Below are 24,626 nucleotides of genomic sequence, written 5' to 3'. Positions count from 1 at the left end.
GCAAATGTGCTCAAGGCATCGTGGGGGTGTCACACTCTGAAGCTGCCTGGAAGGCACTCCCACTGGGTGGATCTGAGCATCAGAATCAACGATAGTACCGGGTTTCCCAGAAAATAAAACAGGGTCTTATATTTACTTTTCCTCAAGAAGACAGCCTAGGGCTCATTTTCAGGGGACGTGTTTTTTTTTTTTTTAGTACGGTACAACAATCTACGTTTATTCAAATAGAGTTAAGTTGTCTTCTTCTGGAACATCATCATCACTCTCCAAACCCCGAATTCCATCCTGAATGTCTTGTGACTCTATTTCCGTTAGAACCAACGGCCCCAATCTCTCATGTGGAGCCATAGAGCTCTCATGGGGCAGATGAGAAGGGCTGCTCGTCTTCTTTACCGATGTGCGACGACATGCACGAGTTGTGCAGATGCGCTGTGTAGCCACGCCTGTCACCAGGTCTTATTTTCGGGGTAGGGCTTCTATTGTGCAAACACTTAGAAATCCTGCTAGGGCTTATTTTATGGGCAGGTCTTATTTTCAGGGAAACATGGTAATAGACTGTAGCCTACATAAGGAAGTAAGAGCCCTGCATCCACCTGGTGTAGATAAACAAGTAAACAGAGGAGAGGAGAATCGTGTGCTCATAGGACCCGGGCAGACCCCAGCCCTGGCGCACAGCTGTCCTGCTGGTGGATCCGTGTTGCCGTCTACCATCATTTCCTTCTCCTGGACAACATCCTTAGCACTTACCTGTCGTACGGAATATGCACTAGACATAAATCCTCTCCACTTCCTTTTGTCTCCAAATATCTTTATTTCACCCTCCTATTTGAAGGGCATTTTCCCTGGGCACAGAACTCGAGGTTGAGTCTTTCCTTTTGGCAAAGATGCACTTCCATTGTCCCCTGGCTTCTACTGTCTGCCGCGAGAAGTCAGCCGTCGTGTCCCCTGCCGTGACCTGTCTTTTATCCACGGCTCCTGTAAAATTTTCTGCTAATCATGGTTTGCAGTACTTCGAAGACGGTGTCCCTGGCTGGGGATTTTGTGAGGCTTTTTCCTTTATTTTATCTTGCTTAGGTTTCTCTGAACTTATGGGGTCTCTAAGATGATGTCTTCTGTCAAGTTTGGGGGTATTTTGGCCACCATTTCTTCAGATAATTTTTCTGCCCAATTCTCATTCTCTTTTCTTTCTGGGACTATGTTACAGGTTTGATCTTGCCCCTCCCCCCCAGGTCTCAAGGTGCTGTCAACCACTCCCTTCTCTGTCCCTCAGATTGGACAGCTTACATTGCTTTGTGCTCAAATTCATGGACACTTTCTTTTGTCGTCTCCAACCTACTATTAAGTCCACCCAGTAAATTCATCTTTCATTTGTTGTACTTTCCAATTTGTTTCCATTTGTTGTAATTTCCATTTGTTGTACTTTACAGGGGACTGACATATATTTTCTGAGTTTAAGAATTAAAGTTAGTGAGTAATGTACGTGTTCTGCCCAGAGTATTTGAAAGTAATCTGTTCCGGACAGGCTCCCTGTGATAAACAAAGGTGTTGCCTAGAGGCATAACAAAGGACCTGAGTTGCAGGTAAGCAAGAGCTACCCCGCTTCACGGCATTGGGGGTCTGGAGGCCACACGATAAATACATTGTTCCTGTGATTGCTGCATACACCCCATAAGATGGCTGGTTAGTCAATGACAGGTAAGACCCCTCAAGGGAGGGGCGACTTAAGCCATGCACAGTTGCCAGGGTTCAGCCAAAGATCTTAGGGGGTCACCCTAAGAGAAGCTGGGGATGAGAAATGCCCCCTGTGGCTCGCCTTGCCCATCTTTGTTAATCTCGGTCCTTTATCTATGCTTAGTGCCTAGAGCAACCACCTGGAAATTCTGAGTCAGGGGATGTCTGCTTCCCTAAGGCTATTCTGGAATTTATGGCCATCGCTGCAATGCCTGGGTGGGTACGTACAAGGAACTAACTTTAATCTTTTAGAGTATAAAAATAAAACAGACCCGGTGTATTATGACTCGAGTCAACCGTTTGTACGTGTGTCTGCGTTTTTCTTTGTGTTCTGCATCTGTGTTTTATGTTCTGTGTTCATCCTCCATCCTGTAAACAGGCCACGACAGTTCACTCATTTATTCTCTCTTCATTAATTAATTAATCTTTTAATTCTATCATGCCATTAATTAATTGTTAGGTTTGTTTTTTTTTTTTTTTTCCTTTTAACTACTTATAATGGCTGCTTTAGACCTTTGTCTTTGAAAACCAACTTTAGGTTTTCTCAGAATCCATTTTCAGTAACTTTATTTTAACCATAGGTCTTATTTTTTGTGTTTCTTTGGATGTCTAGTAACTTTGCAGGACATTGCTGATGGTGCGTTGTAGAGACCTGTATCCCATGATCACCCTCTGAGTCATGTTGACTTTTGTTGTAGACCGAATTGTGTCCTCCCAAAATTCGTATGTTGAAGCCCTAACTCCCAGTGCCAATGTTTTGGGAGACAGGGCCCTTAGGAGGTAGCAAAGGTGAAGTGAGATCAAAAGGGGGTGGCCCTAATTCCTTGTGATAAGAGGAAGAGACACCAGATATGACTCTCTCTGCCCTGTGAACACAAGACAGGACGGCTGCTACCCATAAGCCAGGCAGAGAGTTCGGAGATTGAATTTCCCAGGACATTAATCTCAGACCCCTGACCTCCAGAAATGTCAGAAAACACATTTCTTTCTTTTTTTTTTTTTTTTTTTTGAGACAGAGTCTCGCTTTGTCGCCCAGGCTAGAGTGAGTGCCGTGGTGTCAGCCTAGCTCACAGCAGCCTCCAACTCCTGGGCTCAAGCAATCCTCCTGCCTCAGCCTCCCGAGTAGCTGGGACTACAGGCATGCGCCACCATGCCCGGCTGATTTTTTCTATATATATTAGTTGGCCAATTAATTTCTTTCTATTTTTAGTAGAGACGGGGTCTCACTCTTGCTCAGGCTGGTTTTGAACTCCTGACCTCGAGCAATCTGCCCTCCTTGGCCTCGCAGAGTGCTAGGATTACAGGTGTGAACCACCGAGCCTGGCCAGAAAACACATTTCTATTGTCTAAGCCACCCAGGCTGTGGTATTTCACTCAGCCAGTCCCAGCAGCCTAGAACCTTCTAGCAGGAAATCCAATCCCAGGCCGAGCTCCTTGGAACTGCCGCAGCTCTGGACAGGCAGGTCTGGGGAAAGTCGCAGGTGGCCCCCAGCACACCTTACCTGCTCTGAAATGTCTTTCCTGTGGGTCTTCCGGGGCTCAGTTCAGGATTCAAGGTGAGTCTAGGGTGTTGTCTTTGCCCCTTGCAGGGACCTTCCGGTCCCTGTCAATACCTGAGGGTCAACGAGGTCCCTCCACAGTGTTGGGTGACCCCCAGCCCCAGCACTGCATGACCTCGAGGATGAGTCCCACCTCAAGCTCCGGCAGCTGCTCCGTCCGGGAGCTGCTCCCGCTCACTGTCCACTTCCTCGGTGCGGAGCACCCGCCACCCTCCCCCCTCACTGACGGGGCAGCACGGCCCTCCTGGGACACTCACGGAGCCAGAGAGGACACCCCCAGCCTGGTGGGGACACCCCAAAACTGACACTGAGAAGCCAGACCAAGTGGGGGGCCCAGGGAAGCCCACCCACCTGCCTCCCACCAGCCCTCGCTGGGCCTGGCTGGAAACCTGGTGCACACAGGGACACACAGGGACAGTGACCTGTCTTCTGTGACCAGGTAAGAGGCCAGGCAGTCACTGGGACTTAGGTTGGTGCCCACATCCCTAAGCCTCACCTCGGTGAGCCCCGCCCGGCCCCCCGCCGCCATGCCACCCTCCCTCGGATCATTGCCCAGGAAGGACATGCGGGGCCGTGGCTTTGGTGGCACAGTTTATTCAGAGCAGGTGCAAGAGCCCCTCAGGTAGGGCTGGAGGGGGAAGGGGAGGGGGAGGGGGAGGGGGAGGGGCGGGTCTTGGCAACCGTCCGGCAGCAGAAGCTCCGCTAAATCCCCTCCTGTGGCGAGAGGGCAGGCTCAGCCCGCTCCGCCCCGGGGACTGTGGCCAGTGGGGGCCGCGTGCCTGGCCGTGTGCAGCCGCCTGGCTCTGGGCAGAGCGCCCAGCTGCCTGAGCCGCCACTCCTCCGTCTGCACGGTGGGGTGACAGGCCCCGCCTCCGGGGGCCAGTGGAGGTGACGGGCCAGCACAGCGCCAGACGCGGGGCCCCGAGACGGCCCCCCAGGGCCCCACCCGACCTTGGGCAGACCCCGCAGGGGCGGAGCCGGCCGCAGCCCAGTGTGGTTCTGCTGGACAGAAAGTCGGGGCCACGGGGCCACCCCTTCCGCCGCCCTCTGCACCTCCACCTCCCAGCACCCAGCGTCCCCGCCTGGGCCCAGCGCCCTGGAGGCTCCAGCTCCATCTAGGATCCCCATCGGTGCCGGGGGGCGTCCTGTTCAGAGCCAGGGGCGAATGGGCCCTCCCACCAGGCCCGGGGGCATCAGTGTGGCCGAGGGGCACAGGCTTACCTGCTTCAGGGGCTTGGTGTACTTGCCTGCGGGACAGGGTGGGTGAGGGGCTGGGGGGACCCGACGGCAGGACACCAACCCAGCCACTGTGGCTGGAGGCGGAGCCGGCCCCGAGAGCACACACCGGACCCCGAGGCTGGCTCTGTTCCCCGGATCCCGGTCTCCCCACGCCAGTGAGCGTGGCTGACACACTGGGCCAGCACGCCGAGGACCCCAGACCCCTTCAGCTCGGCCCTGTCACAGGTCCCCAGAGGACCCTCCCCCGGGTGCCCAGAGCAGCCCCCGGCTCAGGGACAGGGTGCACTCACAGGCTGCAGCAGCTTCACGCAGGTCACTGTGGGCAGAAGCGCAGGGGTGAGGAATGGGGAAGGCGGGCCGGGTCTGTGCCCGACCCTCCCTGGGCGGCCACTCACGGTCTCGCTCCAGTAGGTGGATGTCCGTGCTGCGGAGCCCGCTCTTCTGGGCCAGCTGCCGGAACATCCCCAGGGCATACTCATTGCTGTCCGGGGTCCGGGCTGCGGGCGAGCGTGGGTGCTAGGCTGGCTGGGGCCTGCCTTGGCCTCGGGGCTCCGTCCTGTCCCCTCTCAGTGGCGAAGTCCCCACGGCCCTGCCAGTCCAGCCCCGGCTTACTGTACAGCTTCAAGATCCTATGCGGAGTCACATCCTCTATGGATGACACATCCATGATGGCGAAGGTCCTGTAGTCCGTGTCCATCACGAGCACCTCCTTGTCCCCTGCGGGGCCACCGCCCTCTGAGTCTCAGCCCCGGGTGGGGCTGCCCCGCCCAGTCCTGCAGCAGTGAGGGCTCTCGGCCCCAGGCACACTCCTGCCTGGCCCGTGTCCACATGCATACACACGTATACACACACATACACATGCATACACATGTATACACACACATACATACACATACACACACATATATACACATATACACAGGCATGCACATACAAGCACAAGCATGCACACGGCTCAAATGGGCCTTTGGTTCTCTGAAAAGACCTCCCTAAGGATAGGGGACAGGGACTCTCATTGACCAGGACACATAGACGCCTCCACAAACATTTTCTAGCATTCGAAAGAGGAGGAGACGCTGGGCACCGGGCATGGCAGGCCTGGCGCTGGGGGCTGCACGTGAGGACTCCTAGCCGGGCGTCCACACGGCGCCCACGGGGGCCGGGTCCTCGCAGGAGGGGACAGGCCCTCCTGCTCAGGGCAGCCGTGAGCGGGCGGGACACAGTCCCAGAGCAGGACCCAGCACAGCCGAAAGACGCACCCCACCAGCCCCCAGCCCCTGGCGGCACTTACCAGACAGTCTTGGGATCACAAACCTCCCCGAGTAGCCCACCTGCATAGCCCCGTCCTTCTCCGTCATACACTGGCCCCCTCTGGAAGGACAAGGACACGCCTGCCACCAGCTGCCCTCAGCCCCACCCAGCAGGAGGACAGGCCCAGAGTCAGGGCCTGCTGACACCCGGCGGCAGGACCTCGCCCAGCCTTAACCGAGCCCGGCGGGAAGCTGCCCGGTGCAATGAGCCACCTCCCAGACACACCACCAGGAAGACTGGGCCAGGCCCCAGGTGTGGCAGCAGGTGGAAAGTGCACACCGGAGGCCTGGCCAGGCTCCGCCCCAGTCACACACAGGCCTGTGGGCATGGCTGCCACCTCCCCAGCCTCGCAGGCGGCACAGTGGACGTTGGAGGTGGTGCCGCACCCTACACTGTCCCTGAGGTCGTAGGTCACCCCTTGAAACTGCCTCAGGAGACACCAAGGGGCGTCCCCAGAGGGCAAGATCGTGTCCTGCTCTGGGGACTCTCTGCCCGCAGGCCAGTCCGACCCCCAGCGAGCAGAGACCCCAGCAGAAGGGCTCGCGGCCCCCGGTCGCCCCGCCCGGCCGGCTCACTCGAAAAACGTCCTGATCAGGACCGGGCCGTTCAATTCCAGCTCAAACGCCACGCCGCCCGTCTTCCCCACCTTGCTGTGGGCGCCGTGCACACCCCTCTTGGCAGCGAAGGCGATCTCGTACCAGAGGCCTGTAAACTGAGGGGTGGCGTTTGCGGGGCCACCCGGACGCACTGCGTCCGGGATCGGGGCCCTCGGGGAAAATTCCAGGGCAGCCTGGGTCCCCCCACACAGCCGAAGGCCCCAGAGGCACTGGGTCCGGAGAGCCTCCTGGGCAGCCGGGCAGCGCCTGATCCTCGGGGACTTGCGCTACCTGGATGAGGTCCAAGTTCTCCAACTCTGTGACCCATGTGCCAGCGCTGCCCAGCGCCACGCACAGCCCCAGCAGGGCCAGCACGGGACCCTCCATGCTCCTAAAGCACAGGGGCCTCGGCCGCGGCCCCAGCCCGGGCGCACTTTATACCCCACCGTGGGCGAGGCTGCGGCACAGGCAGCTCCCATTAAGCCGCTGGCAGCACACCGAGGGCCGGCCGGCGGCTCGCCCACCTGCCAGGTGGCCAGGGCCTCCGGGAGACTCCGGGACAGACGCTGGACGTCCACCCAGTTACTCATGCGTGTGTTCAGTCGTGCCCGTCACAGGCTGCCGCATGCGGTGGACGGCACTGGCCTCAGTGTGCGGTCCAGGCCCCACCTCGCTCCGTGGATGCGGGGCTCCCGCGGAGGCACCGAGCACCCGGCCCGAGGGGGCCCCCTGCCCTCCAGGGCCCAGAGTGGCGGGGAGGGGGATGGGCAGCCGGGGATCAGACACCCCTGAGCCCCCCAAGTGACATGCAGTCCTTATTCTGCCCACGGAGTGCAGGACGGTGGCTCTCGGCACACATAGACAGAGCAGCCATGGTGGGGGGACAGAGAGAAGGACGGAGAGCGGGACAGAGCGGGGGTGGGGGAGTCCTCAGGGACACCCCGGTGACAGGTGGGGTCCCCGGTCCCCAGGGAGCAGCCAGGTGACACAGACGAGGAGCCAGGGGGCAGTTCAGATCCGCTGGCTGCGGGAGCAGCTTCCCGTCTTCCCTCATTCCTAAGAGCTGGGGGACAGCTACTCGGGGGCCGCCCCAAGGGCCCCGGCTCCTCTGCCTCGCCCCCGACGGTGTGTGGCCCCACGTTCCGCCCGCGTCTGCCCCGCTGCCCCCTGGGCTGTGCTGACGGCAGCGACCTCGCCCTAGAGCTCCTGCTCCGTACACGAAGTCCACGGACAGGGGGCCGGAGTCTGGGTCTCGGGTCCCCCATCAGGCTGCGTGCCCGTGTCCTGATCTGGGGCGCGGCTGGTACCTGCGAGGTCTGGGCGTAGAGAATCCCGTGCCCAAGGAAGGAAAAGGCGGGTTCTCTGCTCCATGAACGGAGCGCCCGCGTTTCCACCGTGCACCGGCTCTTACACGTGACGCGCCTGGCCCCGTCCAGCTCCCGGCAAAGGCCACCCCGCCCCGGGACACCGGCCCGCCTGGCCTCAGCCGGGGTTGGGGCATGCCCAGGCAGGACGTCCTGGGCCCCAGCCTGCGTGTGCGCCTGGCTCTGCCGCCCAGCCATGAGCACCTCCGCCTCTCTGAGCTCCGTTTGCCCAGACAGGGAGGCGAGCAGGGCGGTGGGAGCCCCCGGCAGGGGAGTACGGCGAGCTGGGGTGCCCAGGAGCAGCGGCGCCCACCTGCCGGGACCAGACACCTCCTTACGCTCTGGGCCGGGAGTGTGAGGCTCGGGCACTGCCCCGGCCGGGGCACGTGGTACCTGGCCCACACCTGAGGCCCTGGGCCTGCCCTGCCCTCCGTGCCCAGGGCCTGGCTGGCGGGGCCGCGTCCCTCTCCCCAGCGCAGGATGGTGGAGAGTCAGGAAGGCCAGTGCCGCGGGGCTCCACGTGGGGCGGAGCGGGAGGGACCCTCGGTGGGGAGGACAGGGCTGTTCCCAGGGTGAGCCCCAGCTGTGGGGTGCCGTCACTGCGATCCCACCGGTGGCAGCTGCTCTAGGAGCCCAACCTGTAGGCCCTCAGCTCCCCCGGGACAGATGTGCGGGCGGCGGGTTCACGCCAGGGGGGCCTGGGCTGGGACACCGAGCCCGGGGAGACGGGTGCACCGGACTCTGGTGAAAACCCTCGTGCGGGGGCTGCCACCGGCCAACTACTTCTTCTCAGGCCGGACGCTGTCCCCCAAACCTGCCCTGTCCCCGCCGAGCCCCCACAGTGCAGTTCACTCACAAAATGACCCAAAAGGGAAATGCAGAGACACCCCCAGCCAGGGGGGACACCCCAAACCTGACTCTGAGAACTCAGACACAGGGGCTTCCGGGGAAGTGCCCACCTGCCTCCTGCCAGCCCTCACTGGGCCTGGCTGGACACCCGGTGCACACAGGGACACACAGAGACAGCACCTGTCTTCCGTGACCAGGTAGGTGGACAGGCAGTCGCAGGCACTTGGGTTGGTGCCCACATCCCTAAGCCTCACCGCTGTGAGCCCCCCACCGCCCTGCCGCCCTCCCGAAGTGAGTGCCCCACCATCCTACCACCCTCCCGAAGTGAGCACCCCACCGCCCTGCCACCCACCCGAAGTGAGCACCCCACCGCCCTGCCACCCTCCCGAAGTGAGCACCCCACCATCCTACCACCCTCCCGTTGTGAGCCCCCCACCTCCCTGCCGCCCTCCCAAAGTGAGCACCCCACCATACTGCCACCCTCCCGTTGTGAGCCCCCCACCGCCCTGCCGCCCTCCCGAAGTGAGCCCCCCACCTCCCTGCCACCCTTCCGTTGTGAGCCCCCCACCGCCCTGCCACCCTCCCGAAGTGAGCTCCCCACCTCCCTGCCACCCACCCAAAGTGAGCCCCCCACCGCCCTGCCACCCACCCGTTGTGAGCCCCCCACCTCCCTGCCACCCACCCCTTGTGAGCCCCCCACCTCCCTGCCACCCACCCGTTGTGAGCCCCCCACCTCCCTGCCACCCACCCGTTGTGAGCCCCCCACCTACCTGCCACCCACCCGTTGTGAGCCCCCCACCTCCCTGCCACCCACCCGTTGTGAGCCCCCCACCTCCCTGCCACCCACCCGTTGTGAGCCCCCCACCTACCTGCCACCCACCCGTTGTGAGCCCCCCACCTCCCTGCCACCCACCCGTTGTGAGCCCCCCACCTCCCTGCCACCCACCCAAAGTGAGCCCCCCACCTCCCTGCCACCCACCCAAAGTGAGCCCCCCACCGCCCTGCCACCCACCCATTCTGAGCCCCCCACCTCCCTGCCACCCACCCAAAGTGAGCCCCCCACCGCCTTGCCACCCACCCATTCGGAGCCCCCCACCTCCCTGCCACCCACCCAAAGTGAGCCCCCTACCTCCCTGCCCTCCACCCGTTGTGAGCCCCCCACCTCCCTGCCACCCTCCCGTTGTGACCCCCCACCGCCTTTCCACCCTCCCGTTGTGAGCCCCCACCTCCCTGCCACCCCCCCAAAGTGAGCCCTCCACCTCCCTGCCACCCACCCAAAGTGAGCCCCCCACCTCCTTGCCACCCTCCCGTTGTGAGCCCCCCACCGCCTTTCCACCCTCCTGTTGTGAGCCCCCACCTCCCTGCCACCCCCCCAAGGTGAGCCCTCCACCTCCCTGCCACCCACCCAAAGTGAACCCCCCACCTCCCTGCCACCCCCCCAAGGTGAGCCCTCCACCTCCCTGCCACCCACCCAAAGTGAACCCCCCACCTCCCTGCCACCCACCCGTTGTGAGCCCCCCACCACCCTGCCACCCACCCAAAGTGAGCCCCTCACCTCCCTGCCACCCACCCAAGTGAACCCCCCACCTCCCTGCCACCCACCCATTGTGAGCCCCCCACTGCCCTGCCACCTTCCCTCAGCCCATCCCCCGGAAGGACACACAGGGCCGTGGCTTTGGTGGCACAGTTTATTCAGAGCAAGTGCAGAAGCCCCTCAGGTGGGGATGGAGGGGGCAGGTGGAGGTGGCAGGGAGGGGGAGGGGGAGGGGCGGGTCTTGGCAACCGTCCAGCAGCAGAAGCTCCACTAAATCTGCTCCTGTGGCGAGAGGGCAGGCTCAGCCCTGGGGCCTGTGGGCAGTGGGAGTCGCTCCTCCGTCTGCACGGTGGGGTGACAGACCCCACCTCCGGGGGCCGGTGGAGGTGACGGGCCAGCACAGCGACAGACGCGGGGCACCGAGACGGCCTCCCAGGGCCCCGCCCGACCTCGGGCAGACCCCGCAGGGGCGGAGCCGGCCGCAACCCAGTGTGGCTCTGCTGGACAGAAAGTCGGGGCCACGGGGCCACCCCTTCCCCCGCCCTCTGCACCTTCCACCTCCCAGCACCCGGCATCTCCGCCTGGGACCAGCGCCCTGGAGGCTCCAGCTCCATCTAGGGGCCCCAATCCGTGCTGGGGGACGTCCTGTTCAGAGCCAGGGCCGAACGGGCCCTCCCACCCCAGGCCGGGTTGGGGAGCCAGCTAGGGGCCGAGGGTGCGGGCTCACCTGCTTCAGGACCTTGGCGCACCTCCCTGCGGGACAGGGCGGGTGAGGGGCTGGACGGACCAATGGCAGGGCCCAGCCCAGCCACTGTGGCCGGAGGCAGAGCCGGCCCCGAGAGCACACACCGGACCCCGAGGCTGGCTCTGTTCCCCGGATCCCGGTCTCCCCACGCCAGTGAGCGTGGCTGCCACACTGGGCCGGCACGCCGAGGACCCCAGACCCCTTCAGCTCGGCCCTGTCACAGGTCCCCAGAGGACCCTCCCCCGGGTGCCCAGAGCAGCCCCCGGCTCAGGGACAGGGTGCACTCACACGCTGCAGCAGCTTCACGCAGGTCACTGTGGGCGGAAGCGCAGGGGTGAGGCGTGGGGAGGGAGGTCCAGGTCTGTGCCCGACCCTCCCTGGGCGGCCACTCACGGTCTCGCTCCAGTAGGTGGATGTCCGTGCTGAGGAGCCCGCTCTGCTGGGCCAGCTGCCGGAACTTCCCCAGGGCATACTCATTGCTGTCCGGGGTCCGGCCTGGGGGCGAGCGTGAGCGCTAGGCTGGCTGGGGCCTGCCTTGGCCTCGGGGCTCCGTCCTGTCCCCTCTCAGAGGCGAAGTCCCCACGGCCCTGCCAGTCCAGCCCCGGCTTACTGTACAGCTTCAAGATCCTATGCGGAGTCACATCCTCTATGGACGACACATCCATGATGGCGTAGGTCCTGTAGTCCGTGTCCATCACAAGCACCTCCTTGTCCCCTGCAGGGCCACCGCCCTCTGAGTCTCAGCCCCGGGTGGGGCTGCCACGCCCAGTCCTGCAGCAGTGAGGGCTCTCGGCCCCAGGCACACTCCTGCCTGGCCCGTGTCCACATGCATACACACGCATACACATGCATACACATGTATACACACACATACATACACATACACACACATATATACACATATACACAGGCATGCACATACAAGCACAAGCATGCACACGGCTCAAATGGGCCTCTGGTTCTCTGACAGGACCTCCCTAAGGATAGGGGACAGGACTCTCATTGACCAGGACACATAGACGCCTCCACAAACATTTTCTAGCATTCGAAAGAGGAGGAGACGCTGGGCACCGGGCATGGCAGGCCTGGCGCTGGGGACTGCACGTGAGGACTCCTAGCCGGGCGTCCACACGGCGCCCACGGGGGCCGGGTCCTCGCAGGAGGGGACAGGCCCTCCTGCTCAGGGCAGCCGTAAGCGGGCGGGACACAGTCCCAGAGCAGGACCCGGCACAGCCCGAAGACGCACCCCACCAGCCCCCAGCCCCTGGCGGCACTTACCAGACGGTTTTGGGAACACAAACCTCCCCGTGTAGCCCACCTGCCTAGCCCCGTCATTCTCCTTCATACACTGGCCCCCTCTGGAAGGACAAGGACACGCCTGCCACCAGCTGCCCTCAGCCCCACCCAGCAGGAGGACGGGCCCAGAGTCGGGACCTGCTGACACCCGGCGGCAGGACCTCGCCCAGCCATAACCGAGCCTGGTGGGAAGCTGCCCCCAGGGAGCAGATGCGGGTGACGGGCTCCCCGGCCGGTGCAATGAGCCACCTCCCAGACACACAACCAGGCGGACTAGGCCAGGCCCCAGGTGTGGCCGCAGGTGGAAAGTGCACACCGGGGGTCTGGCCAGGCTCCGCCCCAGTCACACACAGGCCTGCGGGGATGGCCGCCACCTCCCCAGCCTCGCGGGCGGCACAGTGAACATTGGAGGTGGTGCCGCACCCTACACTGTCCCTGAGGTCGTAGGTCACCCCTTGAAACTGCCTCAGGAGACACCAAGGGGCGTCCCCAGAGGCAAGGTCGTGTCCTGCTCTGGGGACTCTCTGCCCGCAGGCCAGGCCAACCCCCAGTGAGCAGAGACCCCAGAGGGAGTGCCCCCTGCCCCCCGTCGCCCCGCCCGGCCCGCTCACTCGAAATACGCGCTGTTCAGGACCAGGCTGCCCGATTCCAGCTCAAACGCCACGGCGCTCGTCTTCCCCACCTTGCTGCGGGCGCCGTGCACACCCTTCGTGGCAGCGAAGGCGATCTCGTACCAGAGGCCTGAAAACTGAGGGGTGGCGTTTGCAGGGCCGCCCGGACGCTTGCGTCCAGGATCGGGGCCCTCGGGGAAAATTCCGGGGCAGCCTGGGTCCCCCCACACAGCCGAAGGCCCCAGAGGCACTGGGTCCCAGAGCCTCCCGGGCAGCCGGGCAGCGCCTGATCCTCGGGGACTTGCGCTACCGGAAGGAAGTCCAGTTCCTTCATCTCCGTGTCCCGTGTGCCGGCGCTGCCCAGCGCCACGCACAGCCCCAGCAGGGCCAGCACGGGACCCTCCATGCTCCCAAAGCACAGGGACCTCGGCCGCGGCCCAAGCCCGGGCGCACTTTATACCCCACCGTGGGCGAGGCTGCGGCACAGGCAGCTCCCATTAAGCCGCTGGCAGCACACCGAGGGCCGGCCGGCGGCCCGCCCACCTGCCAGGTGGCCAGGGCCTCCAGGAGCCTCCGGGACAGACGCTGGACGTCCACCCAGTTACTCATGCGTGTGTTCAGTCGTGCCCGTCACGGGCTGCCGCATGCGGTGGACGGCACTGGCCCCGGTGTGCGGTCCAGGCCCCACCTCGCCCCGTGGGCGTGGGGGTCTGGCGGAGGCACAGAGCACCTGGCCCGAGGGGGCCCCCTGCCCTCCAGGGCCCAGAATGGCGGGGAGGGGGCTGGGAGCCTGGGATCAGACACCCCTGAGCCCCCCAAGTGACACCTAGTCCTTACTCTACCCACGGAGTGCAGGACGGTGGCTCTCGGCACACATAGACAGAGCAGCCATGGTGGGGGGGACAGAGAGAAGGACAGAGAGCGGGACAGAGTGGGGGTGGGGGAGTCCTCAGGGACACCCCGGTGACAGGTGGGGTCCCCGGTCCCCAGGGAGCAGCCAGGTGACACAGACGAGGAGCCAGGGGGCAGTTCAGATCCGCTGGCTGCGGGAGCAGCTTCCCGTCTTCCCTCATTCCCAAGAGCTGGGGGACAGCTACTCGGGGGCCGCCCCGAGGGCCCCGGCTCCTCTGCCTCGCCCCCGACGGCGTGTGGCCCCACGTTCCGCCCGCGTCTGCCCCGCTGCCCCCTGGGCTGTGCTGACGGCAGCAACCTCGCCCTAGAGCTCCTGCTCCGTACGCGAAGTCCAGGGACAGGGGGCCGGAGTCTGGGTCTCGGGTCCCCCATCAGGCTGCGTGCCCGTGTCCTGATCTGGGGCGCGGCTGGTACCTGCGAGGTCTGGGCGTAGAGAATCCCGTGCCCAAGGAAGGAAAAGGCGGGTTCTCTGATCCATGAACGGAGCGCCCGCGTTTCCACCGTGCACCGGCTCTTACACGTGACGCGCCTGGCCCCGTCCAGCTCCCGGCAAAGGCCACCCCGCCCCGGGACACCGGCCCGCCTGGCCTCCGCCGGGGTTGGGGCATGCCCAGGCAGGACGTCCTGGGCCCCGGCCTGCGTGTGCGCCTGGCTCTGCCGCCCAGCCATGAGCACCTCTGCCTCTCTGAGCTCCGTTTGCCCAGACAGGGAGGCGAGCAGGGCGGTGGGAGCCCCCGGCAGGGGCGTACGGCGAGCTGGGGTGCCCAGGAGCAGCGGCGCCCACCTGCCGGGACCAGACACCTCCTTACGCTCTGGGCCGGGAGTGTGAGGCTCGGGCACTGCCCCGGCCGGGGCACGTGGTCCCTGGCCCACACCTGCGGCCCTGGGCCTGCCCTGCCCTCCGTGCCCAGGGCCTGGCTGGCGGGGCCTCGTCCCTCTCCCCAGCGCAGGATGGCGGAGAGTCAGGAAGGCCGGTGCCGCGGGGCTCCACGTGGGGCGGAGCGGGAGGGACCCTCGGTGGGGAGGACAGGGCTGTTCCCAGGTTGAGCCCCAGCTGTGGGGTGCCGTCACTGCGATCCCACCGGTGGCAGCTGCTCTAGGAGCCCAACCTGTAGGCCCTCAGCTCCCCCCGGGACAGATGTGCGGGCGGCGGGTTCACGCCAGGGGGGCCTGGGCTGGGACACCGAGCCCCGGGAGACGGGTGCACCGGACTCTGGTGAAAACCCTCGTGCGGGGGCTGCCACCGGCCAACTACTTCTTCTCAGGCCGGACGCTGTCCCCCAAACCTGCCCTGTCCCCGCCGAGCCCCCGCAGTGCAGTTCACTCACAAAATGACCCAAAAGGGAAATGCAGAGACACCCCCAGCCAGGGGGGACACCCCAAACCTGACTCTGAGAACTCAGACGCAGGGGCTCCCGGAGAAGTGCCCACTTGCCTCCTGCCAGCCCTCACTGGGCCTGGCTGGACACCCGGTGCACACAGGGACACACAGAGACAGCACCTGTCTTTCGTGACCAGGTAGGTGGACAGGCATTCGCAGGGACTTGGGTTGGTGTCCACATCCCTAAGCCTCACCGCTGTGAGCCCCCCATCGCCCTGCCACCCTCCCGAAGTGAGCCCCCCACCATCCTACCACCCTCCCGAAGTGAGCACCCCACCGCCCTGCCACCCTCCCGAAGTGAGCCCCCCACCTCCCTGCCACCCTCCCGAAGTGAGCCCCCCACCTCCCTGCCACCCTCCCGAAGTGAGCTCCCCACTTCCCTGCCACCCACCCATTGTCAGCCCCCCACCTCCCTGCCACCCACCCAAAGTGAGCCCCCACCTCCCTCCATCCACCCAAAGTGAGCCCCCCACCTCCCTGCCACCCTCCCGAAGTGAGCCCCCACCTCCCTGCCACCCTCCCGAAGTGAGCCCCCACCATCCTGCCACCCTCCCGTTGTGAGCCCCCCACTGCCCTGCCACCCTCCCGTTGTGAGCCCCCCACCACCCTGCCAGCCACCCAAAGTGAGCCCCCCACTGCCCTGCCACCTTCCCGTTGTGAGCCCCCCACCGCCCTGCCACCCTCCCGTTGTGAGCCCCCCACCGCCCTGCCACCCTCCCGTTGTGAGCCCCCCACCATCCTACCACCTTCCCTCAGCCCATCCCCCGGAAGGACACACAGGGCCGTGGCTTTGGTGGCACAGTTTATTCAGAGCAAGTGCAGAAGCCCCTCAGATGGGGGGGGAGGGGGAGGTAAGGTGACGGGGAGGGGGAGGGGGAGGGGGAGGGGGAGGGGCGGGTCTTGGCAACCATCCGGCAGCAGAAGCTCCGCTAAATCTGCTCCTGTGGCGAGAGGGCAGGCTCAGCCCGCTCCGCCCCGGGGACTGTGGGCAGTGGGAGTCGCTCCTCCGTCTGCACGGTGGAGTGACAGTCCCCGCCTCCGTGGGCCGGTGGAGGTGACGGGCCAGCACAGCGCGCCAGACGCGGGGCTCCGAGACGGCCCCCCAGGGCCCCACCCGACCTCGGGCAGACCCTGCAGGGGTGGAGCCGGCCACAGCCCAGTGTGGCTCTGCTGGACAGAAAGTCGGGGCCACGGGGCCACCCCTTCCCCAGCCCTCTGCACCCTCCACCTCCCAGCACCCTGCGTCCCAGCCTGGGAGCAGCGCCCTGGAGGCTCCAGCTCCATCTAGGGGTCCCCATCGGTGCCAGGGGGCGTCCTGTTCAGAGCCAGGGCCGAACGGGCCCTCCCACCCCAGGCCAGGTCGGGAAGCCAGCTAGGGGCCAAGGCTCACCTGCTTCAGGACCTTGGCGCACCTCCCTGTGGGACAGGGCGGGTGAGGGGCTGGACGGACCAATGGCAGGACCCAGCCCAGCCACTGTGGCTGGAGGTGGAGCCGGCCCCGAGAGCACACACCGGACCCCGAGGCTGGCTCTGTTCCCCGGATCCCGGTCTCCCCACGCCAGTGAGCGTGGCTGCCACACTGGGCCGGCACGCCGAGGACCCCAGACCCCTTCAGCTCGGCCCTGTCACAGGTCCCCAGAGGACCCTCCCCCGGGTGCCCAGAGCAGCCCCCGGCTCAGGGACAGGGTGCACTCACAGGCTGCAGCAGCTTCACGCAGGTCACTGTGGGCAGAAGCGCAGGGGTGAGGCGTGGGGAGGGCAGGCCGGGTCTGTGCCCGTCCCTCCCTGGGCGGCCACTCACGGTCTCGCTCCAGTAGGTGGACGTCTGTGCTGCGGAGCCCGCTCTGCTGGGCCAGCTGCTGGAACTTCCCCAGGGCATACTCATTGCCATCCAGGGTCCGGCCTGGGGGCGAGCGTGGGCGCTAGGCTGGCTGGGGCCTGCCTTGGCCTCGGGGCTCCGTCCTGTCCCCTCTCAGAGGCGAAGTCCCCACGGCCCTGCCAGTCCAGCCCCGGCTTACTGTACAGCTTCAAGATCCTATGGGGAGTTGCGTCCTTGTTGGACGACACGTCCATGATGGCGTAGGTCTTGTAGTCCGTGTCCATCACGAGCACCTCCTTGTCCCCTGCGGGGCCACCGCCCACTGAGTCCCAGCCCCGGTGGGGCTGCCACGCCCAGTCCTGCAGCAGTGAGGGCTCTCGGCCCCAGGCACACTCCTGCCTGGCCCGTGTCCACATGCATACACACGTATACACATGCATACAAACGTATACACACGCATACACATGCATACACATGTATACACACGCATACATACGCATATGCACATATACACACATATACACAGGCATGCACAAACAAGCACAAGCATGCACACAGCTCAAATGGGCCTCTGGTTCTCTGAAAGGACCTCCCTAAGGATAGGGGACAGGGACTCTCATTGACCAGGACACATAGACGCCTCCACAAACATTTTCTAGCATTCGAAAGAGGAGGAGACGCTGGGCACCGGGCATGGCAGGCCTGGCGCTGGGGGCTGCACGTGAGGACTCCTAGCCGGGCGTCCACACGGCGCCCACGGGGGCCGGGTCCTCGCAGGAGGGGACAGGCCCTCCTGCTCAGGGCAGCCGTGAGCGGGCGGGACACAGTCCCAGAGCAGGACCTGGCACAGCCCGAAGACGCACCCCGCCAGCCCCCGGCCGCGGGCGGCACTTACCAGATGGTCTTGAGATCACAAACCTCCCTGAGGTGTCCACCTGCAAGGCCCCGTCCTTCTCCATCATACAGCGGTTCCCACTGGAAGGACAAGGACACGCCTGCCACCAGCTGCCCTCAGCCCCACCCAGCAGGAGGACGGGCCCAGAGTCGGGACCTGCTGACACCCGGCGGCAGGACCTCGCCCAGCCATAACCGAGCCTGGTGGGAAGCTGCCCGGTGCAATGAGCCACCTCCCAGACACACCACCAGGAGGACTGGGCCAGGCCCCAGGTGTGGCGGCAGGCGGAAAGTGCACACCGGGGGTCTGGCCAGGCTCCGCCCCAGTCACACACAGGCCTGTGGGCATGGCTGCCACCTCCCCAGCCTCGCAGGCGGCACAGTGGACGTTGGAGGTGGTGCCGCACCCTACGCTGTCCCTGAGGTCGTAGGTCACCCCTTGAAACTGCCTCAGGAGACACCAAGGGGCGTCCCCAGAGGCAAGATCGTGTCCTGCTCTGGGGACTCTCTGCCCGCAGGCCAGGCCAACCCCCAGTGAGCAGAGACCCCAGAGGGAGGGCCCCTGCCCCCCGTCGCCCCGCCCGGCCGGCTCACTCGAAATACGCGCTGATCAGGGCCAGGCCGTTCAATTCCAGGTCGACCACCACGGCGCCTGTCTTCCCCACCTTGCTGCGGGCGCCGTGCACGCCCCTCGTGGCAGCGAAGGCGATCTCGTACCAGAGGCCTGAAAACTGAGGGGTGGCGTTTGCGGGGCCGCCTGGCCACACTGCGTCCAGGATCGGGGCCCTTGGGGAAAATTCCGGGGCAGCCTCGGTCCCCCCACACAGCCGAAGGCCCCAGAGGCACCAGGTCCTGAGAGCCTCCCGGGCAGCGGGGCAGCGCCTGATCCTCGGGGACTTGCGCTACCTGGAAGAGGTCCAGGTCCTTGATCCCCGTGTCCCGTGTGCCGGCGCTGCCCAGCGCCACGCACAGCCCCAGCAGGGCCAGCACGGGACCCTCCATGCTCCCAAAGCACAGGGGCCTCGGCCACGGCCCCGGCCCGGGCGCACTTTATACCCCACCGTGGGCGAGGCTGCGGCACGGGCAGCTCCCATTAAGCCGCTGGCAGCACACCGAGGGCCGGCCGGCGGCCCGCCCACCTGCCAGGTGGCCAGGGCCTCCAGGAGCCTCCGGGACAGACGCTGGACGTCCACCCAGTTACTCATGCGTGTGTTCAGTCGTGCCTGTCACGGGCTGCCGCATGCGGGTGGACGGCACTGGCCCCGGTGTGCGGTCCAGGCCCCACCTCGCCCCGTGGGCGTGGGGGTCTGGCGGAGGCACAGAGCACCTGGCCGGAGGGGGCCCCCAGCCCTCCAGGGCCCAGAATGGCGGGGAGGGGGCTGGGCAGCCCGGGATCAGACACCCCTGAGCCCCCCAAGTGACACGCAGTCCTTACTCTGCCCACGGGGTGCAGGACGGTGGCTCTCGGCACACATAGACAGAGAAGCCATGGTGGGGGGGACAGAGAGAAGGACAGAGAGCGGGACAGAGTGGGGGTGGGGGAGTCCCCGGTGACAGGTGGACCCGGCTGCTCCCCAGTTCCCAGGGAGCAGCCGGGTGACACAGATGGGGAGCCAGGGGGCAGTTCAGATCCGCTGGCTGCAGGAGCAGCTTCCCGTCTTCCATCATTCCTAAGAGCTGGGGGACAGCTGCCTGGGGGCCGCCCCGAGGGCCCCGGCTCCTCTGCCTCGCCCCCGACGGCGTGTGGCCCCACGTTCCGCCCGCGTCTGCCCCGCTGCCCCCTGGGCTGTGCTGACGGCAGCCACCTCGCCCTGGAGCTCCTGCTCCGTACACGAAGTCCAGGGACAGGGGGACGGAGTCGGGGTCTCGGGTCCCCCATCAGGCTGCGTGCCCGTGTCCTGATCTCGGGGCGCGGCCGGCACCTGCGCGGTCTGGGCGTGGAGAATCCCGTGCCCAAGGAAGGAAAAGACGAGTTCTCTGCTCATGAACAGAGCGCCCGAGCTTCCACCGGCTCTTACACGTGACGCACCTGGCCCCATCGAGCTCCCGGCAAAGGCCACCCCGCCCCGGGACACCCACCCGTCGTGAGTCCCCCACCGCCCTGCCACCCTCCCTGGGCACATCCCCTGGAAGGACACGCGGGCTGTGGCTTTGGTGGCACAGTTTATTCACAGCAGGTGCAGGAGCCTCTCAGAGGGGCCGGGAGAGGCGGGGGGGGCGGAGGTCGGTGCATCTCGGGCACCGTCCTGCAGCGGATGCTCTGCTAAATCCGCTCCTGTGGCGAGAGGGCAGGCTCAGCCCGCTCGGCCCTGGGGCCTGTGGGCAGTGGGAGCCGCGTGCCTGGCCGTGTGCAGCCACCTGGCTCTGGGCAGAGCGCCCAGCTGCCTGAGCCGCCGCTCCTCCATCTGCACGGTGGGGTGACAGTCCCCGCCTCCGGGGGCCGGTGGAGGTGACGGGCCAGCACAGCGCCAGACGCCGGGCCCCGAGACGGCCCCCCCAGGGCCCCATCCGACCTCTGGCAGACCCCACAGGGGCGGAGCCGGCCGCAGCCCAGTGTGGCTCTGCTGGACAGAAAGTCGGGGCCACCCCTTTCCCCGCCCTCTGCACCCTCCACCTCCCAGCACCCAGCGTCCCCAGCAGGGCCCAGCGCCCTGGAGGCTCCAGCTCCATCTAGGGGTCCCCATCGGTGCCGGGGGCGTCCCGTTCAGAGCCAGGGGCAAACGAGTCCTCCCGCCTCAGGCCGGGGGCGGGGGCGGGGGAGCCAGCTAGGGGCCGAGGGCTCACCTGCTTCAGGAGCTTGGCGCACCTCCCTGCGGGACAGGGCGGGTGAGTGGCTGGCGGGACCCGACCCACCCCTCCCCCACTGCGCCCCGCAAAGCACCCGCCCCAGCGGCCCCCTGTCTCACCGGCCCGGGCCGCCAGGTAGAGGCCAGTGTCCGCCGTCAGCTCTCGGAACTTCCAGAACCCCGGCGGGTCATCGTCCTCCAGGCTCCGAGCTGTGGGGCACAGGGGCTGGGTGGACCGTCCCCGGGCGGGGGGGGGGGGGCGCGGCAGGGCAGACCCCGGGGGGAGCTTACTGAAGTACTTGAAGGCATGGAAGTCCCTGTTGTTCCAGCGCAGGGACACCCTCAGGATCGCGTAGCCCTGGTAGTCCGTGTCCAGCACGTGGATCTCCCTGTGGCCTTTGGGAGCCAGCGCGGGTTGGTGGGGGCCTCCCGCGGTTCCGGGCGCCTGAGGGGCGGACCTCGGAGGCCAGGGCCTGCAGAGTCCAGCTCCGTGCTGTCCCCAGCCCATGCCCAGGCCCTGCCATGGTGCCCTGGTGGGGACACCAGAGCAGCCGGCCAAGGGTGACCCAGCATGCTGTAGAGAGGATGGGAGGGTGTGGGGCACGAAGGACAGGGAACAGCATGGGGAACAGCAAGGGGAACAGCCAGAGGAACACCATAGGCAATAGCACCAGGAACAGCGTGGGGAACAGCACCAGGAACAGCATGGGGAACAGCACAGGGAACAGAGTGGGGAGCAGCACAGGGAACAGAAAGGGGAACAACAAGGCCTAGTGAAGCTCTTGAGTGTGACGCCAGGGTTGTAACTGTAGCAACAGGGCAACAGCACTTACCAGGAAAAGCAAATTTCCCTGAAACGTCTATTTCTGAGCCCACTATGTTTTCTGTCTCACAGCTTCCTGAGCTGAAAGGCAGCAAAGTGCTCATCAGGGAAATCCCAGTCTGCATCCCATCTGCTGGGCACATTCCCAGAGCAGGGCGTGTCTTCGGGAAGGGTTCAGGCAGCCCCTGGAGCACCCCGGAGTCTGGAGCAGGACCGGGAAGGCAGAGGGCAGGGCGGGGGCTGCACCGGCCTCTCCCCTGGGGCTCTGTCACCTGCAGTGAGTCACCTGCCCGGGGCCCATTTTCCTCCTTTATAAATTATGTTTGGAAATGTAAGTCTGGGGCCGGGCGTGGTGTCTCACGCCTGTCATCCTAGCACTCTGGGAGGCCGAAGCAGGAGGACCATCGCTCAAGGTCAGGAGTTTGAGACCAGCCTGAGCAAGAGCAAGACCCCCCCACACCCATCGTCTCTACTAAAAATAGAAAGAAATTAATTGGCCAACTAAAAATATAAAGAGGGCCAGGCGCGGTGGCTCACGCCTGTAATCCTAGCTCTCTGGGAGGCCAAGGTGGGTGGATCGTTTGAGCTCAGGAGTTTGAGACCAGCCTGAGCAAGAGCGAGGCCCCGTCTCTACTATAAATAGAAAGAATTTAATTGGCCAACTAATATATATAGAAAAAATTAGCCGGGCATGGTGGCGCATGCCTGTAGTCCCAGCTACTCAGGAGGCTGAGGCAGGAGGATCGCTTGAGCCCAGGAGTTTGAGGTTGTTGTGAGCTAGGCTGATGCCACGGCACTCACTCTAGCCTGGGCAACAGAGTGAGACTCTGTCTCAAAAAAAAGAAAGAAAATGTAGGTCCGGGAGCCCGGGGTTCCGGCTTTCCCTGGGGTCGAGGTCCCAGGCAGGTAGGCGTGGGGAGGTCCCACCCAGGGGGGGCCCGCAGCCCAGGTCCCACTGAGGCGTGTGGGCCGCAGCCGCACTTGCCTCTGCCTCCCGGCGGGGCCCAGGCCGCTTACTTGTTATATGCAGCCTTCACGGTCAGGTTGCTCCCGCTCAGGGTGAGGAACAAGCCCTCCACCCTTTTCGGCGCCTTCAGGGCCAGGTTTTGGTCCGAGGCCACACCGACTTCCCTCCAGAACCCCGCGAGCTGGAGAGAAAGCCGGAGCCGCGCCCAGCTCTGAGTGGCTGGGCTGACCGCCCCGCCCAGGGGGGCATTTCTCAGACCCCAGGAAGGGAGCTGGGGGCTCTGAGAGGTCCGCGGATGGCTGCAAGACGCCCCTGAGCCCACGTGTCCCCACGTGCCGTCCTGCCGGGGGTCCCCAGGCTGTCAGGCGGTGAGGCCCCATAGGCAGGCAGCGCCCCCCCCCCCGGGGGCCACCTGCAGCTTCTGCAGGGCCCGCACCACCACCACCACCACCACCCCTGGGCCAGGCGCCAGTGGGCAGCAGTGGTTGGGGCCGGGAGGCGCCCGGAGAGCAGAGCAGAGTGAGCGGCTGTCGGAGCCTCAGCCCCGTGGGAGTGGCGAGTCCTGCAGCCAGCGGTCCTCCCCGAGCCTGGAACCTCCTCTGCCATGTTTGCACACTGATTCCTTGTACAAGAGAAAAGAATCGGGGTCCTCTAAGATAAAAGAGAACCAGCCGGGCGCGGTGGCTCATGCCTGTAATCCCAGCACTCTGGGAGGCCGAGGAGGGAGGATTGCTCAAGGTCAGGAGTTCGAGACTGGCCTGAGCAAGAGGGAGACCCTGTCTCTACTAAAAATAGAAAGAAATTAATTGGCCAGCTAAAAATATATAGAAAAAATGAACCGGGCATGGTGGCGCATACCTGTAATCCCAGCACTCTGGGAGGCCGAGGAGGGAGGATCGCTCAAGGTCAGGAGTTTGAGACCAGCCTGAGCAAGAGCGAGAGACCCCGTCTCTACTATAAATACAATGAAATTAATTGCCCAGCTAAAAATATATAGAAAAAATGAGCCGGGCATGGTGGCGGATGCCTATAGTCCCAGCTACTCGGGAGGCTGAGGCAGGAGGATCGCTTGAGCCCAGGAGGTGGAGGTTGCAGTGAGCCAGGCTGACACCACGGCACTCTAGCCCGGGCACCACAGTGAGACTCTGTCTTTAAAAAATATATATCTGCATCTCCAATGGGGGTTACCTCGGGCCTGCTCAGGTGTGCCCGGCCCAGCGGCCTGCACGGACACGGCGGAAAGCACCGGACGGACATCAGCGCCCCCACCCAGCCCCCCAACACACCGGGAAGGGCCTCTGGCTCCCAGAGTGAGCCAAGCCAGGGAGGCAGGAGGAGCCCCCACACCCTGCAAAACCCCAGGACCGCCCAGCCTGTGCCCGCAGAGGACCCCCAGGCAGGCCCTGGCACCCGGGAGAGGAGGGACCAGCCCGGCCGGGCATGGAGCCCACGACCAGGGCCCTCCGCTGCCTGGCTTCCTGGGCGTCCAAGACCGGGCGGCGGGGGTGGGGCTGGGGTTAGGGCTGCAGCAGCCGGACACTCCCTGGGGCCCTCCCCGCCCCCCGGCCCCTCTCCGCCCCCCGGCCCCTCTCCCCCGGCGTTTGCCTTCGTGCTGACAAGGAAAGGCCACCTTCTCCCGGTCCAGGTCCTCCATGGCGGCCTCCGGCTGTGCCTGGAGCACCAGGAAGACGCCCAGGACGGCGGCGCGCAGCAGCTCCATGGCGGGGTCTGGGCTCCCGCAGGCAGCTCCGCTCCTGCAGCGCCCGGGCTTTTATTTGGGGAGAGAGCGCGGTCGCCGGGGACTGTCGTGGGGCAGACTGGGCTGCCGCTGCTCAGGGACTCCTGGTAACTCTGCACAATGCCATCCGGCCGGGCGGCTCCACACCCACAGCAGCCGCCGCGGCCGCCTTCCTGGAGCCTGGACGCGGGTGGACACGGTGGCGGGGCCGGCGGGGCCCGGGAACAGGAGCAGCCCACCCACGCCAGGCTGGAGCTCTCCCCCCCCCCCCGGGACACTTGCTGGCTCTGTGGGTTCTTTCTGGTCGTCTGGGGACCGCAGCACGCTGCCCACGGCCTGCCGCCAACAAGCACGAGGGGGGACTTGAACCCGGGCCCATCCCTCGGGCGCCTGGCCTGAGCCCCCCCCCATCTGTGCCTCGGACCCCCCCCCCCGTCTGTGCCTCGGACCCCGCCCCCCGTCTGTGCCTCG

At 65.1% G+C, this 24,626-nt stretch overlaps 1 protein-coding gene and 1 long non-coding RNA gene across 2 annotated transcripts; both read right to left on the bottom strand.

Moving 5' to 3' along the window:
- Positions 1-11,313: 11,313 nt before the first annotated feature.
- Positions 11,314-13,241, bottom strand: LOC105882228 (uncharacterized). Its single transcript, XR_012922158.1, has 3 exons — positions 12,836-13,241; positions 11,539-12,286; positions 11,314-11,423 (listed from the first exon to the last, which is right to left on the bottom strand). It is a non-coding gene; the product is annotated as an uncharacterized LOC105882228 (long non-coding RNA).
- A 3,207-nt stretch (positions 13,242-16,448) lies between these two features.
- LCN8 (lipocalin 8) lies at positions 16,449-24,071 on the bottom strand. The gene is made up of 6 exons (XM_076009189.1): positions 24,048-24,071; positions 22,468-22,598; positions 21,461-21,531; positions 20,919-21,023; positions 20,748-20,837; positions 16,449-16,544 (listed from the first exon to the last, which is right to left on the bottom strand). The coding sequence occupies exons 1-6, from the start codon at positions 24,069-24,071 to the stop codon at positions 16,501-16,503; spliced, it is 465 nt and encodes a 154-aa protein (XP_075865304.1). The 3' UTR covers positions 16,449-16,500.
- Positions 24,072-24,626: the final 555 nt, after the last annotated feature.

Source organism: Microcebus murinus, chromosome 12, assembly GCF_040939455.1.
Source record: "Microcebus murinus isolate Inina chromosome 12, M.murinus_Inina_mat1.0, whole genome shotgun sequence".
Classification (NCBI taxonomy): Eukaryota; Metazoa; Chordata; class Mammalia; order Primates; family Cheirogaleidae; genus Microcebus; species Microcebus murinus.
The sequence above is the reverse complement of the archived record's forward strand: the minus strand, read 5'-3'. Positions and strand labels throughout refer to the sequence as shown.

Coding starts and splice junctions, on each gene's coding strand:
- LCN8 (XM_076009189.1), bottom strand. CDS start 24,071: ATGGAGGACCTGGACCGGGAGAAG. Junction 22,599..24,047: donor AGGACCTGGACCGGGAGAAG/GTGGCCTTTCCT, acceptor CTTTCTCTCCAG/CTCGCGGGGTTCTGGAGGGA. Junction 21,532..22,467: donor GTGAAGGCTGCATATAACAA/GTAAGCGGCCTG, acceptor GCTGCCTTTCAG/CTCAGGAAGCTGTGAGACAG.